The 17,327-nt window shown below is 38.6% G+C and overlaps 1 protein-coding gene across 1 annotated transcript in view; it reads right to left on the reverse strand.

Moving 5' to 3' along the window:
* Window positions 1–2,421: 2,421 nt before the first annotated feature.
* LRFN2 (leucine rich repeat and fibronectin type III domain containing 2) overlaps window positions 2,422–17,327 on the reverse strand; it is a 34,757-nt gene continuing 19,851 nt past the window's right edge. Inside the window, exon 2 of the mRNA XM_062489229.1 lies at window positions 2,422–4,348. Within this exon, the coding sequence (XP_062345213.1) occupies window positions 3,430–4,348 (919 nt within the window). The 3' untranslated portion in view covers window positions 2,422–3,429. The remainder of the gene's footprint in view (window positions 4,349–17,327) is intronic.

Raw genomic sequence — 17,327 nt, forward strand, 5'->3', positions numbered from 1 at the left:
TTACTATCTGCACTACCTGAGCTTTGCCCCTAAGACATGGCTGGTGTAGCTGCACATCAGGGTACCCCATATTAACTTGTGAGACACCATATAAATTTCTCAGCATAGAAGTTCTCTCTTCTTTTCTCTTCTGAGATGAGAGGAATAGGCCACTGGAGCTAGCTCAGCTCCTCAGTGATGAGTGAAAATATTTATTGCACCAAGTAAGTGAGCATCTATGTACCATTTCAGGAACTACTGATGTGCAGTTGTGCTCAGAAGAGAGGCAAGAACAAAACCCTACCACACAGCAGCACTACAGAATAATCAAATCCAGAGGTGCTGAGTGAAGTACACACAGGAAAACAGAGGCAAAGTAGAGATCAGTCAGATTGTGTGGGGGGGACCCTGGGGCCTTAATTAGCAATTAGGGCATGGGTTCAGAATGTAACCCAAACTACAGAGCTGCCTTCAGCAGCTCTCAGAGGGATGAAGAGGAAGCCACAGGATAATTCCAAAGGCCTGCTTTGTTGGTAGTGGAAGTAGGGCAGTGACTGGTGACACCTGAGGGATGGTCACAACCCATAAGTAGTTCCAACCCTCGCTGGGGGCTGGCCACTTGCTAACTCAACATGAGGCTCCCTGCCTCACCTCTGAGTCTCTGAATCCTCTTCCTCCCAGTGCTGTGAGTGCCAAAGGTAGTGGCTTGGCACCTATTTCATTTTGTTCAGTATTTGCAAATCAACTGATGTGGATTGAGCCTCATTCATTAAAGCTAAATGAATTAATATTATGATTAACAGTAATAAATGCAGCTGCTAGAGTGTGGAATTTATTACCTTGGCTCTTTGGCAACTATGCATTATTTTAAAAATGCATCTGTTGGCTTACTTAATTTAATTTTCTATGAGAATGTGAAAGAGTATTCCTCTTTAAGAGAGAAAACAGTATGTGATATACTTTGAAAATTCATGGCTGCATATGCTACTAATATTGAAGATGAACTCAATGTCTAAATTAAAAACAACCCAGATGTCATGTTCAGAGCAAAGTAGCAACATAATAAAAAAGTCCAACTGCACCACAGTGGAACAAGGAAAAGGTAATTACTAACTCTCTACATGAATGTCTTCAAGAGATTTCAGTGCAACATAAATGTACATGCCATTAATGGTTAATATGAACTGCCATCTGGACAGTTGGATTATGCAGATTCTGGCACTGGAGGTGTCATTCATCTCAGAAAGCATGAGAAAAACAGAGTTTGAAAAATCTTCCAAGCAAAGTTTGACTGGATGTCTCCTGAATCTATTAATGCTGTTGGGGAGCAACAATCTGAGCAAAAGCCTACAGAAAGTCAGGTCCTAAGTCTGAAAATGCTACCTCTTCTGTCTTCAGATTTTAGGTCAGGGTTTAGAGTACTCTCATAGTATAGACCTGTATCAATGTAACAACAGAAAAAGAGGTGAAATGCCTTTTACAACATCTTTTCTCATGCATTTCAAAACAGTGTATATTTCTTGATTCCTGCTTTATACCTAAAATCCTGAAGTCAAAGACAGTTTGTGGGAAAGAAAAAGCTAATTTCTGAATTTTAAAGATAATTTTAAAAATAATTACTTCTTAGGTTTTAAAGCAGACCACCGAATAACAAATAAATGAAAAGCAGGTATTTTTTTCCCCAAGGATGTTTTTTTACTGTACATTTTGTAGCAAAAAAAAAAAAAAAAAAAAGAAAGAAAATAAAGGAAAAATATTCTGATCACAGGGATGTCATTAGCTAAACTCCAAGTAGGAAACATGACGAATACAAGATCAAGTACACAGCCATGTCACAATATATCTCTGAACCTTTTAAAAAAAATATACATAGAGTTTTTTCATGTGTTGCTTCCTCTGTCTCTTGCACACTTTCTCTACCTCTTTTACAAAATCATAGTAACAATGTGCAATTTCAGAATGGTTCCCAACAGCTGATCAAACAAACAAATAAATAAATAAATGACAGGACAGCTGCAGTAGCCAGCAGAATGCTAGAAATCACAGTAAAATTGGTAAGGAAAATAAATTCTGCTGGATGTGTCACATGTATTTCTACAACCACAGCAATGCTCACCAAGACCCAATTTGAGAATCCCTTTACAAACCCTGAAGAGCTCCTGTTCTAAGTATCTTCCTGAGGATGAGAGACAGGGGAGTAGGAGTGCAACAGACTGGGGAAGTACTATACGTAATGCAGGGGATGCATGGGACACCCCCTGCTCTGAGATACCCAAATTTTACTCAGCTTCTGTGGTTAATTTGGAACAAAACCAATCCCCTGAAATATACAAAAACTTAATTCTCCTGATGTTACTGATACAGTCAAGACATGTCATGGTGACTGTACAGACAAGGAGCTTTTGCCACAGTAGGTTGCAATTCTAGCAGAGTGAGAGCATGACCTCTACCAGAAGCCACTCCTATTCATAATGTGGAGAATTCCCAGGAGCTACTTCTGTTTTCCCTTTCTTTATCCTTTATTAGAGTATCCTGATAACTATTTTCCCCATCTTTGATAGCAATATCCCTACAGATATCGATATCTGTTGCAATCTGCCTTGAGCATTGACAAGAGGTTATGAAGGAGATGGAAGAAAGAGGATGATTTTTTTTTTTTTTAATCCCTAGATTTAATTCTTCCTAGGACAAAAATGGATGGTATTAGAATTGGGTTATACAGTACATCAGATATTTGACTTTTGTACATATCCTCCTTTCCATCTGGGGGATTTGATGAGGCTGAAAGCAAAACAAAAATATGCATAGAAACATACCTTGTGTTGTGGGAAAAAAGCAACTGAAAAGCAGTAACAAATCAAATCAGAACAGAAATAATTAAATACCAACCAAAAGCCCATTCAACAACAGATATTGTTTGCCCAGATGTCACAGTTAAGACCATGAGATTATTCTGAACAATTTACTCTGATCTGCCCCTGTGGGGGCCCTGCCTGCACTTTTGAGAAAATCCCTTGCAACGACAATCAGATATATCCTTGTACCAGTCATATCCAGAGAAGTGTATTTCTGTGGTTTAAAAAAAAAAAATAAATAAATTTCTGAATTTCTGCTGTTAAAACCCTTTTCATCCTCCTTGTTTAATCTTGTGTGAAGGTTCACCAAGAGTCTGAGTAACTTTTGGAAAGCAATGCTAAATACAACTAGCAAATTCCTTGAAACATTCACGCATGGTTTAGCTGGGGCCAGACAGGAATGGTACCATATGTGCCTATTCACATTTCATGACCCTCTTCCTCTTTTGCTATTCCTGCAACTTACTTGCTTGCCTATCTTTTTGGCCAATACAACAGCAAACGTTTCCTCCCCTCTCTTTCCAATTGCATGGCCCAGAAACAAACCACGCTTTGTAACACATGAGGGGAGAAGAGAAGGGGGAGACACTGATATTTACACCGTGCTTTCCATTACCCACTCTGAGCTTCCGAAAGTCCCTTTTGCCCCTGTTAGGTCATTGTCGTCATACTGCAAAAGCATGCCATTGACCGAGAGGCTCCTCTTTGTCCAAATGTTTGTTATCTTTTTTGGGTAGGTGCAACACTGAGATGTGGCAAAGTCCCCCATGTCAAAAGAATGGCTACGTTTAGTTTTGCCCTCCAGAGGCAACATGAGGAAGCTGCGGAATTTGGACTCTGTCTGGCCCAGCAGTGGCTCTTTGTCCGAGTGGCGAGCCACCGTGGAAGTTCTGGAGTCTGTCATTTCCTCCTTTTTCTGACATTTCAGTTCCAGGGAGGCAAAAGCTCCCATTAGCCGGTCAATATTGTGTTTTGACCGGGAAGGAGGCCTCCATTTACTGGACAATGTGCCCTGTTCACTTTGGAGGCTGTAGTTGTCACAGTCACGGCTATTTGCAGAGCTGGAGGAAGAGGAGATGCTGCTCCGTGCAGATTGACAGTTAAACTCCATAAGTTCATTTCTCACCACCACTTTGGGATTGACCTGGGGCAAGACTCCGTTCTGGACTGGCTGTGCTCCGTTCGTCTGTGAGTAGACGTTGCTGACGTTAGACATCTTCCCCTGGGAATTGTTGCAGACCTTATAGCGGACCATGAGAATTACAATGAATACCAACAGAGTTGCCACAATGATGCCTCCAATGATCAGAATCATGGTCCCACCCAGGAACTGACTGTGAATTGACTGGCACTGAGGGTAGTCTTCTTTGGTGAAGAACTGGGCGCATCCCACAATATTGGTGGCAGTAAGTGTTGTGGCTGTGTCATCCCACATTGCCAGGACACAGAGGTCATAGCCTGTTCCAGAAACAAGGTTGGTTACAACAAAGGCCTTGTTTGTAGCTGGTATCATCCTTGGGGAAAAAAAAAAAAAAGAAAAAGAAAAAAAGAATTGGTTACTCTTGATGCAAAGGTAAAAGAGAGGAGAGAGATTAGAACAACCTGATGTTAACTGTATGAGTACTGGCAGACAGGAGCCATAAAATTCAGAGCTGAGGGTTCAACATCCCAGCATTCAGTAACACGCAAGTTTTGACAGCCAGCTCTCAACCGTACAATAAAGGGAATAAGAAAAAGCAGACCAAACTAAACTGTGGATTCTTTTTATCCTCACTTGCATCTGCCCTAATCTGAAATATATTCAAACCTGAACAAATAATTCAGAATGAAAGCATACCAAGAGCAGTTCTTTCTGAGTATGCAAATGACCCTTGTGCTTGCTGAGTCTCAGCATGGCAGTTGTCACATCACTTCACAGGTGCCTGAACATTTACTGTCTAACATCAGCAGGTTACTTACCTTGTGAAGGCATGAGTCTACACTTAGTTTTCTTGTTAACTGAGAATGAAAGGCAGGTAACCATTTCTGTCTTTTTCTCCACCCTCCTACTTACTTTCCCCATCCTCCTACTCCCCAGTGTGGGAAATATCTCCTAAAAATGCAGTTATCATCATCATCTTTGCCAGAAATTTATCACTGCAACCACTTTCCCCCCCTGTGAGTGAAAAAGAAATGCTGGCATTAGCAGTATGGCCTGTGGAAGTGTGAGGAGAGGTGGGAAGATATAGGTATGGAAATAAAATGGTTTCTTTAAAATAAAAAAAAATTCTACTCATGTATAAATCCATTTCCAAAATCCAAATATATAGGCTGAATATCTGTGCTCCAACTTGGGACATTTAGGAACATTATTCTTTGCTGCCACAAAACTTAAGCAGTCATTTGAACTCATGCAATATTAGAGCATCACTGGCATACAAAATTAGCAGATGGGAATGGACATGGTCTACCCCCATTTCAAACTGGTGAAAATTGCAGCGCATTAATGGAACACAGTGAAGAATACCAGATTTGGTGCCTGGTGGGTAGCCATGAATAACACCAAAGAGATACCCCATGCATGTTTCTCATTACTGCTACATTACAGTCTTGGGTGAGAGAAAAAAAGCTGAAATTAAAACAGCCAGTTATGACTTAGATCTGCAGCTCTTTTGCACCAGCAACAAGGGAGTCCTACAGGCACTCAGAGCACACAGTGAGCTGGTGTGACTGTTTGGAATGGTAAGTCCTGGGCACAGGAACAAGGCAGACTCCTTGTGGGAGCACCAGGCTTCCTTGGGCTCAAATCATTGCCACAGCTAGCACAAACTGCAGCTCTGCAGAGCAACTCTTGTGCAGTGGGAGGGAACAGACCTGCACAGAGAAGCAGCAACGTCGAGGCACTGCAAAGATGATTTTCTGATCATCTTTGCATTTATGCATTCACGCCACTTACTCAACCCTTCAGTCTGGCCACGGGCAAGGATGTGGCTCCTTTTTAAAAAGCAAACAAACAGAGTAAAACAAAATCTCTGTAAGGAAAAGAAATATCAGTGAGAGACACTTGGAATATAAACACCGTCTGGCAGGTTTACTCAATATTTTATTTGAAATTCTAGGCACATTTATCATCCTAATGGAGCTGTTTGACATAGATACAGATGAGTTATTCAAAATGAGCCGAGAGGTCATAAAGCAGCCCTAGTGAAACACTCCAGATACTGTTGCTAAAATGGTTTCCAAAAGTTGAAATATTTGGTCTCAAGCTATTTCTAATTGTTCTGCTCTCCCTGTGGCTCTGTGAACAAAGCAGCTCTGCTCACAGCAGACTGCATTTTGTTGAATTGTTCAAATATATATGCACACACCAAGGATGATAAACAGAAAAACAGAAAACTATTGATCGTCAAAAATTTGATTTTAAACCCTTGAATAGTTTCACCAATTGCTTCCTATCTCCTTCTGCAGTGATATACTCCACTTTTCACCACCACTCCCAGACCAAAGCTTAAAATAATTCTGCAGTTGTTAAGTCATTTAGAAGTTATTTCACTGTAAAACCTCATTGCAAACAAGCTGCACTGTTAGCAGAAAGACTTGTCAGCCCTACAAACTGGGTCTTGGACTTGGGTCATAACTCTTGGGAAAACAGGACTAAACATCCTCTGTTAGAGTGGTTCTCTGGTGAAGCACAGAGACAAGAGAACAGTGTGTCTGAGCAAGCAGCAAGCTCCTGGGTTTACACACTTTATAGCTTGTGCTTGTCTGGTCATCTTTGCACTGATGCTTCCTCACCACTCACACAACCCTTTAGTCTGGCCTCAGGGCAGGATGTGGCTCTCTTTAAAAAGCACAGGAACATACAAAAATAACAATACAGCTGTTCAGCCTCACATAGTAATGCCCAATTTCAGTGAACACTGATAGCCCAAATAATTTACAACTCACTTTCTTCAAACACAATTACACCCAAGCTTCCAAGGAAATGTAAGTTTCTAGAATATTTCAAGGACTGGCAGGTAGTGAATAGCAGTGAGAAAAGTATAGCCAATCCATTTTTGAATGTACAGAAGTGAGGCTATACCTAGTCCTAAAGCTTGGACAGGTTAACTGTGTTGAAATGTGCTATAATAAAAACCTCACCTTAGCCTTAAAATAAACGGAGTCATGTCTAAATTCAATGAATCCTGGAAGCTACATTTGTGATAATATTGGGACTAATAATGTGTTTTTGAAAGATTACAGTTGTAATCCCAACTAAGGAAAAAGCAAACAACTCTCCATATACATCTAAAATGAACAATTTTGGATGTTTCTGTAAATAAACTTTAAATTCACTTGTAAAATATTCAAATTATTCTACTAAGGAACTAAGCATAAGCATAAATAAACTAAGCTAGGCATAGGAATAAACAACAATTTCAGAACACTAGGAGTTAAGTAATTAATTTCAGACTTAGTTTTTTTATCTTACAGGGAAGTCAATCTTGTTCTTTTAAACTTGCCCAATTTTAAGAGTATTTTGGCATTGCTCCATGCTTTGGTCTACCCTCCCCAAACACACTGCTGATGGATGACATCTCTTAACGTTCCCCACATCTAAAACCAGTGCAGACACATTTTTATTCTGGGATATTGGTGACTCTTTCTTTGATTGTCCCCAACATAGGTGGGTACAAGATGCCACTTCAGTCTTTGCTTTGCTGCCTAAGAGGGAGTGTCTCTTCATGGCTGCTCTTTGCATGCAGTGCCATTAATCATGGATCATGCCTTTAACTCTGGGACTCAATAGCACAGAGCTGCTATAAACCTAAGATGGACCAATAAAATTGGGTCTAGGCAGAGATCTTGAAAGGCTTTGTTCAGTCCACTCATCACCTGAACAAAGCTGGTTTCAGATAGCAAGGATCTGGTGCATTAGAAATAAAAAACAGCTCTTTAAAGAGGTTAGGTTTTGGAACTCAGAAGATCCTGGTGTTCACCTGTCAGCCCTCAGATAACAAACATACTTAACAGACCTGGTATCTTGAAGAAACAAGCTTGATATTGTCCACCTGCTCTTCAGGGCGGGGTGGGCTCGCAGAGATGTTTCTTATCACAAAAGAGGAATAACAGTCTAAATTTGATACTACCTTTCTTTCAGAAAAAAAAATAAAAGAACAAAACAAAAAAAAAAAAAAACAAAGAAAACCAGTGACCGTTGAATAAGTGCAGGAGATCAACTAACAAAAGCCTTGCTTATAGATTATAGGTTATGAAAGGTCCAGTTTGAGGAGTCCTGGAGCAGTGAGGACTGGGAAGGCAAATAAACACACAAATATGTCAATGGGGAAAGTGTAAATTTACTTCCAGCTAGGTCAAGATGAAATTTGAAAATCTTACGTAAATTTCACTGTCCAGACACATAAGACACAGTAATTTCTGCCCTTCTCCTTTGGCTTATTCTCTTTGGAGTTGGAGGAGCAGGCAAATCTCTACATTCCTGCCAGGGGTTTTCTTATCTGATTCTTAATCTAGCTTCTGAATCCTATTTGAAAGTCAAAATATCCCAGAGAAAACTATTCATATATTAACAAGGTTCTGACCTCTCTGAAAATCCTGCTTCTATAAGGAATGAAATAAGGATAGGGGTCTTACAGCTGACCGTCTTAATTTACAAGAAAAAGCCCCCTTCTCTGATGCTTTGGGACAATAGCTTTAGTTAGTGGAAGAGGAAGAGACCTTATGGCCAGGACTGGGGCATAAGTGTCTGAAATAGAGCAACAGTAGACAGAGGCTCCTTGGAGAGTTAATGTGTGATGACGAACTATGAAGCTGTGAAGGTGTGCAGGGTTTTTTCAAACAGTGTGGTCCCTTCAATCCATGGATATTTGTGTCTCATTTTGTGAAAGCACCAAAATGAGTCCATGAGACACTTTTTTAAAAAAGGGAAGGAGAGTGCTAGAACTCTTATTTGAAGTGAATCTTATTGTGTATCACCACTAAAATGTCCTTGTTATGTTTTTGTGGACACAAAATACAGAAAGCAAGCAATTTTGTAATTATTCACTTTGGCGCATGGTGATATTAAGAAAATTAGAAAATAAATTAGTTAGAAATGCAGGGGAAAACGGTTTGCTGCAGACTTCTTTCATAATCCCAGATGTAAGTGAGCATTGAAGCTTGCAGAGAGTGAACTGTGCTGAGAATTCAGGATAACTGAGTTTTATTCTTCCTTTATCAGCTTCACTGATATCAGGCTCCACTTTATCAGTAACTCTCAGTTCCTGAGAAATCATTTTGCTGTACTGTTAAGTCCCCTCATTTATAAAATGGGGATAATGCCAGCAATCTCCTTTCAAAAGAAGCCTGTAGTGTATCGGAGGAAATTAGTAGATATTGTGATTACACTGTAATATACAAACGGTTCTTTTCTTCTATGTGGCACTGGGGATTGGCAGGACTGAACTGCTGGTTAATACTGTGGTTATGCAGAACAGACAAATTAGACAAAACTGAGATTAGGTTAATTGGCTAAGCAATTCTCTTCCTTTTCTCCATCAAAAGAGCAATATGATACCATCTAGTTTTAGCCTAAAACTGCTTTAATCACAGAATTTGCAGGGACCTCTCAAGGGAATTCCTTTGGGAAGGTACTTGCAACTTCCAAGACTCAGTTTTATAGTAATATGCTAGACTATGTTGCTTTTCTTATCATTTTTTTTTCTTCCCCCCCCCCCCCCCCCCCATATTACACAGGACTATATACTACCTATTCACAATTTTTGTTTTATTATCTGGGTCTATATACTGTATACCTGTATACAATTTCTCCTTCTGAAATAAGTGCTAAGACTTCAAAATAGAGTCATACTAATTTTTATTAAATCCTGTATCAAGAAAAGGTGAGAAAAAAAAGGTAAAAAAGGTTAAACCCTTGGGTGTGAATTTTGTAGCTGTTGTAGACTATACACTAATTTTGGAGTAATTGCTAACTGATGGTGTCATTATGCACTGTAATTTGTAATGAAGCAGGGAAAAGAAAGAGAAAGAGGGGTGCAAGGGTGAAATAGCGATTGTTTTGTAAAATTATATTCCAGTTAGTTAGAACACTATCCTTTCTGTATGGTAAAGCCTTCCTGTGAAAATATCAGTCTCACTGTACACTCCTAAACTTCCTCTTGGATAAAATTGCTTTCACTTAAGTGAAAAGTATTACTTTCAGAACTGGAAATCAATCCAGAACACATCTGACCAATTTTCATTTTTCAGGGAAAATCTCATGCCAAAAATTATCTTGTTTTAATTAATAAGTTTGTCCCTGTTTTAAGATATTTGATTTTCCTTCTCAGTCCAGTTTCATATGATTTTCTGGAGGAAAAAAATAAATAAAATATTCCAGGTAATTTGCCATTGAGTGTTGTAGAAGGATCTGAGAGAGTCCTACATTTCAGGTCGAGTGTCCACCTTCAATCTCAGTAACATAGAAGTAGGATGGTAGAGAAAGGGGAGAGGGAAAGTATCAGTGGGGGCATACTGGAGAAAGATTGACTAAAAATCATGTACAAATATGAAGATCTTTCAGCAAACCAAGACAATTGTAAAGATAATGAAGAGAATCGAGAGTGGAAACACCTCAGATGGTGGACAGAGATTAAGAAATCTGGAGAAAAGGGCAGAAAGAGAACAGAGGAGGACTTGAAGGATCTAAATTGAAGTGAAAATGTCACACATGATGTATTGCCTGGGAGCAAGAGCATGCAGTTGACAAATTTGGGCTGCACACTTAGCATTCTTCTTGGCTGCCAACTTTAGTGAATTGCTTGAAAGTTTTATGGGATATACTAGTATAATTTTTTCTTGTATTTTTATCCTGGAAAGCCCCAGTTTCTGTCATGATAGAATGAAAATAGAATCTAAAACGCTATTAAAAATTAAGTAAGCTAACAATTGAGATTCATTTCTGACCCATCACACTTCAAAAGAAATCCTTGAATATGTGTCTTCAGATCATCCTAAGGCCTCAGGAATTAAAAAAAAGGGTAAAAAGTACCAAGTATATTGCATATTTCTGTGTGAGATTGCTCTTTTGACACCTTATTCAAGGTTTTAAAATTTAGAATCTGGGAAAGACAGACATGTATTGTGACCTGCATCTTGAAAAAATTACAGCTTTACTTCTGGTGTCCTGAGAAAAGAGATGTTTGTTAGTGTTAACAACAGGGTATAATTCCTCTGTCAGTCATATCAACATAAAGAAATGTCAGATACTACCAGGAGGTAGCCAGACTTTTTCAGTAAACTCTAAATCAATCTAGCATGAATAATTTCTTGCATTTTTATTTTATTAGTTTTGGGGGTTTTATGATATGCAATCATAATTTTGCCTTCAGATGGAACATTTATTATTAAACACAAATCCCTTCTTGCTTTTCTGAAACTTATCTTCTCATCACTCATTCATCCAGCTGCCCTTCAGAGAATCTGTCTTGTCAAATAAAACACATACTACATATAATTTCATTATTATTTCCTCATTTGCTTATGTTCTTTCCTGCTTTTTTTTGGAAAGTGGTGTTGGAAATGGGGAAGAGAAGGTAGAGAAAAAAAGCAATTGATATGTCTGTCAGAAGAGGGTGAGCCAGAGAGATACTGATACCAAATATATGCCTTGTGCTATAAGGGAAGGCAAAAAAAAACAACAAACAAAGAAAAGAAAAAACACCCAAACATCCCAAACTTTAAACTATTGGCTCATAGACTATATATATATGTTAATAGGCTGCTGAATAATGTCCCCTGGGGGTACTTTGAAGGAATTTGTCATGTGAGAGAGGAAAGTGTAGGCCTCTAGGGGACATTATTTCATAAGGCTGAGAAAGAGGAACCATGGTACAAGGTATTCTGCTCCCCTCCATTGCCATTTCTCTAAAGGAAAACTCTCTTTATAATTCTCAGCAAGATTCTTGCAAACCACAGGGAGCTGCAGTCAGGCACTTGGGTGAGGTACTTGGATGAAGATCACCAGAAACATCTGATTCCTTGAATCAATGAAGGCGCTCATTTCAGCTGTCCAGGTGCAAGCTTCTGCTCTGGGATAATCTCATTTTGGTTCATGTTGGTATGACAACACAAAATTAGACTTTCAGTCTCCCTGATCTGCACCATAATTTCTTCCATGTGGACACAACAGCAGCAGACATTTGGTGCCCTGAGCTTTCAATTTTGTCTTTAGAGGGAAAGCAGATACACTCTAGGAAGCCTTGTCAGCACTAAAGATTAATCCAGTCCCACCCAAGCTATTCAGTAACACACAGAACACCTTTCACCTCATTATACTAACTGCCTCAAAAAAAAAAAAATCCTCATACTAATTCAAATCCAACTAAAACATATTTAAGCTCATTAGCAGAGTAATTGAAAGCCCACACAATATTTCTGTTACTAAACGTGAAGCTGAAGTATTTATGGAAACAATGCAGAGGCACACTAATGAATTCTCTTGGTATCTACAACTAAATGTAGAGTTGGAAATCTATCATAATTCACAGCAATGTTTCAAAGAGCCAGCCAGTATATTTTAGATTGCTCAACAAGTCTGAAAAGTTAGCAACTGACAGTGGGAGCAACATATTACAACCAACCCATTTCTAAAGATGGGGAGAGGTAAAAGTTTTCCATGAAAGGGGTGGTCAAGTCATTAAGCAGAATTTGGGACCTGGGACATACTTTTCCCAGGTTTTTATAGACAAATGGCTCATACACTTGGCTGAAGGGTCATGGTTATTCTCTCTGACTCAAGTAATTCTAAATTCTTTTTTGCTTTGTTGGACAGTTGCATCAGAAAATGTCATCCTTCCATACCAGCAGATATTACCAGAAGGGACTAACATTAGAAGTAACGAGCACATTTAGAAGCTCAAATGAAGTTACTTTGGAAAAGGGAATCTGCTATTTTCCTGGCAGAACACAGCTGTCAGATTCAGGCATATGCTGTCCTTTCTTGAGAGTTACAAGCGGGGTTTTCCACTTATTTCCAGGCAGTGAAATATGTGTAAATTATAATGAAGGGATCCTATAGTGGTTAACAGATGTTCATCCCCTTTTTCTGTGAGAGCTCATGTGAGCTGAGGTTAACAGGATCCTCAGTGACTAACTAGCAATTTTGTCCATGCTTGCAGCTCAGAGCACTTACGCCAGGTTGAAGTTCACATGCCCTGTACAAACTTGGTGTCCTACCACACAGGATAATTTTATGTCCAGAAGGTCATGCCAGAATGACAAAAAACTCCAGGGACTGCCTGAAGTTATATTTGCCCATATTTTGTAATTGGCTGGCCAAAGCAAGCTCCAGCATGCTGTTTCAAGTTCTTCTGTCAAAAAAATCTTTGTGCACTGGTGAGAGAAGTGTGGAGTCAGATAACAGCTGACAAGACTATTCTAATTATTCCAGCCAAAAGAAAGAATCTGGTAATGAAATAAAATGAAGTTAAATTAAATTAAATTAAATGGGCATCACTACCCATAGAAACTGTATATACAGGGATATATCAGTTTGTACAGAAGAGTGTCTCAGCATTAATTTAAGACATAGTTTATGCATTATTAAAAAGTTTAAACACATATCGTTCAAGTTTTTCCCCGCCTCAGCGATTGAACTTCTTGTGGATAGTCTCAAGAGATAAGGAATGGTTATCTACCAGAATCTCAGGCGTCTCTCTTATCATGCTGGTTAAAAAAAAGCAATTTAATTCCCAGGAGTGAGAAAGGGAGACCTGCATTTAACCATTCTTGAAAAATGAGCTAAAAGAATATCTATCAGCTCACCAAAGACACAGACGTTTTTTTACTTATGTTTGGAGAACCTCTCTGGCAAACTGTCTATCCAATTAGCAAACAGTGGAGTACCTTTTACTAAGTAAAAGGAATACAGATGAATTTTTTGCTTCTTGTAAACTGAGGAAACTTTTTGAAAAACATATAAGCAAATAAATCATCAAGCTTCTGGATTCTGACCTAGAAGAGAGAGAAGATAATTTGGAACAAAAATTTCCATGGAGTGTGCACAAGGTCAAGAAAACCAGAATGACTCAAGGTGACTTTTTGCATAACATTCAGGATTTTTTTTCATATGCAGCATGAGAACAAGGGATGCAAAAATCACTGATGGTCAGAAAATATTGTTTCCTAAGGGGAGAAAAAAGTGGAAAACAAAACCAAAAAGTAATATAGTTATGTAATGAAAGCATTTCCTAAAGCATAGGTTTGACATTTTGTCATTTTCTGGATATTGCACATAAAGTAAAGGAAAAGGAAGGCTAGAAGTACTGGATAGCCTAGAAAGATGTGAGGATGTTGAATTCTGGAATGCTCTATGAAAAGATAGAACACAGTTACATCCTTTGAGTTTGTGATACCAAGATTAGACGAAAGCTTTGCTCACCAACCAGAGACACCCTGCTTCTTTCAAAGCCTGGACTGAAAGTGTATTGTGTGAAGAGTGACAAGTCCATTACTGAAGAGGAAAGTAAAACCCACCAAGCAAGAAAGCAAATTTTAGTTTACAATGACCCTGGGAGAAAGAAAATGAGAAGTCACTTATAGCTTCAAACAGTAACATGATTTTATTGTCTAGAAATATGTTTTATGGTTTAGCAATATATTTCTCCAATATAGATCTTAGATAAGCGCCACAGATTTCTGGTACATGAACAAAATTAATAAAAATAGTCTACTATTTATTTACATTGTACAAACTCTCCACAATTAGGAGCCTGGAAGCATATTACTAGCAGCCTAGCAAATATCAGCCATCCAGAATCCAGGCTATGCATTCCATTAGTGAACTCATTAGAAAGAGGAAAGCTTGAGCAGTGTTTATTGGATTTTTCTCTCTTCCAGGTATCAATTATATGTTTTACAAATATATATTTGACCATCCTCAAATTAGTTCTCAGTCACAGAAAGTATGCAGAAGATTTTTAAGCAGCAGAAAAGGAAAGAAATCCTACTCTTTAACAAAGTTGTATATTAAATGAGTTTATAAATATAGGACTGCTCAAATTTGGTATCTGCCTTTTATGTAAGAGAATCTCAGTTGTTCTCTTTAGGCTTGATGCTGTAACATTAAGAAGAGAGCAGAATTTCTTATAAAGTTTCAACTTCACCAATTGATTAAAGTTTTGCCTGGCTCCTGAAATTTACCCACCTATGGTTTAAATTACTGAAAATAGTTTTAAGATCAAACAGACTCAGACAGTGAGCAGGTGAACAGGAAGTTAATTTGTTTGCCCAAAATCCCCAGTACAACAAATGGTAGGTATGGCATCGAGTCGTTGATGCAGCTACATCCAGATCTGCTAGGTTTATTATTCCTTTACCATGACTAATTGCTAGTTATCATTCCTGGAGGTTTTTGCAGGCATGGATATTTCATTGTTTACCAGGAGAACAAAAGTTTTGACTTGTTATAGGCATCCATATGAGGTCAATACAGACAATGAAAAGCAGCTTATGAATAATTTTACTGATAAACTATAAATTCTGTGGAATCACTCTATAGTGTTGAAAGGAAAATGAAAGAATGGATTTTTCTTTATCTTTGCTTTAAAAACTTTCAAAGAGTAATGAAGGAAGAGACTGACAGATTGCTCTGCTTTGGAGAGCTTCAAGGGTAAAGACTGAAAAAACTCAAAATTTTCACTCTGTAAAATCTTCTCTGAGCTTTCCTGCTGTAACTCCAGATAGCTTAAATAAGTAGAACAGGCAAAAATTACCCTGAGAGCTAAAAAGCAGTGTTGAATAAAATGTAAATCAAATGCACATTGGTACTAAGTGCACAACTTTTGCCTACTTGAAGAATACAGAATCATTAGTCACCTCTGCTATCAGAAAAGGGAATGTTGTCCTCATCCTGTCAAAATAAGCAGCAGTAGAAATTTGCCAAATGTTTGTTGATATTTAGGAACAAAAAGATTGAACTGAACATTGATTCATTACACCAAGCAGCATCAAAGCCTCAGTGTGATCCCTTCAAAAAGACTGAGAAGTCAAAAAAATCAGACTCATTCCTAGAAAAGAAGCACAATAAATATTTTTAAAATCACTACATAGAAATATAAGATTTCAGGCTTCTTTGGAGACCACAGCCAGCACTGCATTCTAGGGTATATTAGTTATAGGACTCTATTTTCCCATACATATATTTGTTATGAGTATTATCAATATAGTAATCAGCATTTGACTAAACTTCTCTAATATGCAATGGAAACCTAAAGAGGAAACTTAAACATAATCCTCTATAACCACTGTATGGGCTGGGAGATTTTTTAGATGTGCAGTGACTAAAGAACAAATTATGTTACACTCAGGAAAGCATTTTCCCTTCTTTTATCAATAAATGGCTGCCTTAGAAGTACCAGAGTGCAGCTCGGAGTGTATGAACAAGGGAATAAGGAAATTTTACTCCCTTACAAAGTACAGTAAAGTTGTGCTTCATTAAGAGAACTGCTGATTTTGGATTGTCTGCAGTAGGCTGGGTTAGACGGTGTCCTAAACTTGCCTCTGAACCACTTGATACACAGCTGCTGGGCTCTGAGTTCACCCCTCTAAATGTTGTTTCAGGTCCCTTCCTAGGGCACACCCAGACAGTGCCAATCCCATGGCATAGAATTAGGATAGGAGGAATCAAGTCTGTGGCAGGACTGCAGCAAGGCACAATGTCTGTCTTTGACATGAAGATAGAATAAGGGCCAGATGAGCATCTTGACTGATGAGATGGCTTTTCCTACTTTCTTGCTGGGGAAGTCAGCCAGCTTTGTAGAATTTTAACTTTTCTTTTAGAAGTTCAATTTCCTTTCTTATTTCTCTGTCTCACCAAAATGATGAAGGATGGCCACCCACAGAAGAAATGAAGCTTCAAACCTGCTGAACAGCAGCTCTGACTGCACAATATGGGAGGATGTAACCTGTACTCAATTGCCTGTCAAAGGAATCCCCACATTTCCCTCATATATGTAGCAAAAGAAACAAAATGGGAACGGTCCCATAAGAGCTGTCTTTGGTCCTGAAAATCTGCTTGAGAACTGCCTTTGTTTCCAGTGACTGGAGACACCTCAAGCAGAACACACCCTTGTTTCATCCCTGCGCCTCTCTCAAGAGATAGTAGAGATGTAAAAAATTCTGTGTCCAAGTGCCTCAAGGGCTTTTCAGTCACTAAGATTGCTTTCAAACCCGATATTTAGAGTGCAGCCATTTCCCTGCCACATTCACTCTGTCTTTGCAGGTGTGTATTTGTACCATCCTCACACGTTCCAGTGTGAACCTTTTATTCATATTTGATATTGATGTTACTGATATTTACCCTACTGTGACTGTGCCAAAAAACATTGTGACAGTGCCAAAAATCATTACTTGGTGGTTGGAAAGGGCTGCATTCAGAGATGAAGTGGAGATAACTGTGTCACTGCAGAAAACTATGAGCTATTGGCTTTTACTCTTAGAAATATACTCTTAGAATTTACTATCGAATATGCC

This window comes from Cinclus cinclus, chromosome 3 (genome assembly GCF_963662255.1).
Source record: "Cinclus cinclus chromosome 3, bCinCin1.1, whole genome shotgun sequence".
In the NCBI taxonomy this organism is placed as follows: domain Eukaryota; kingdom Metazoa; phylum Chordata; class Aves; order Passeriformes; family Cinclidae; genus Cinclus; species Cinclus cinclus.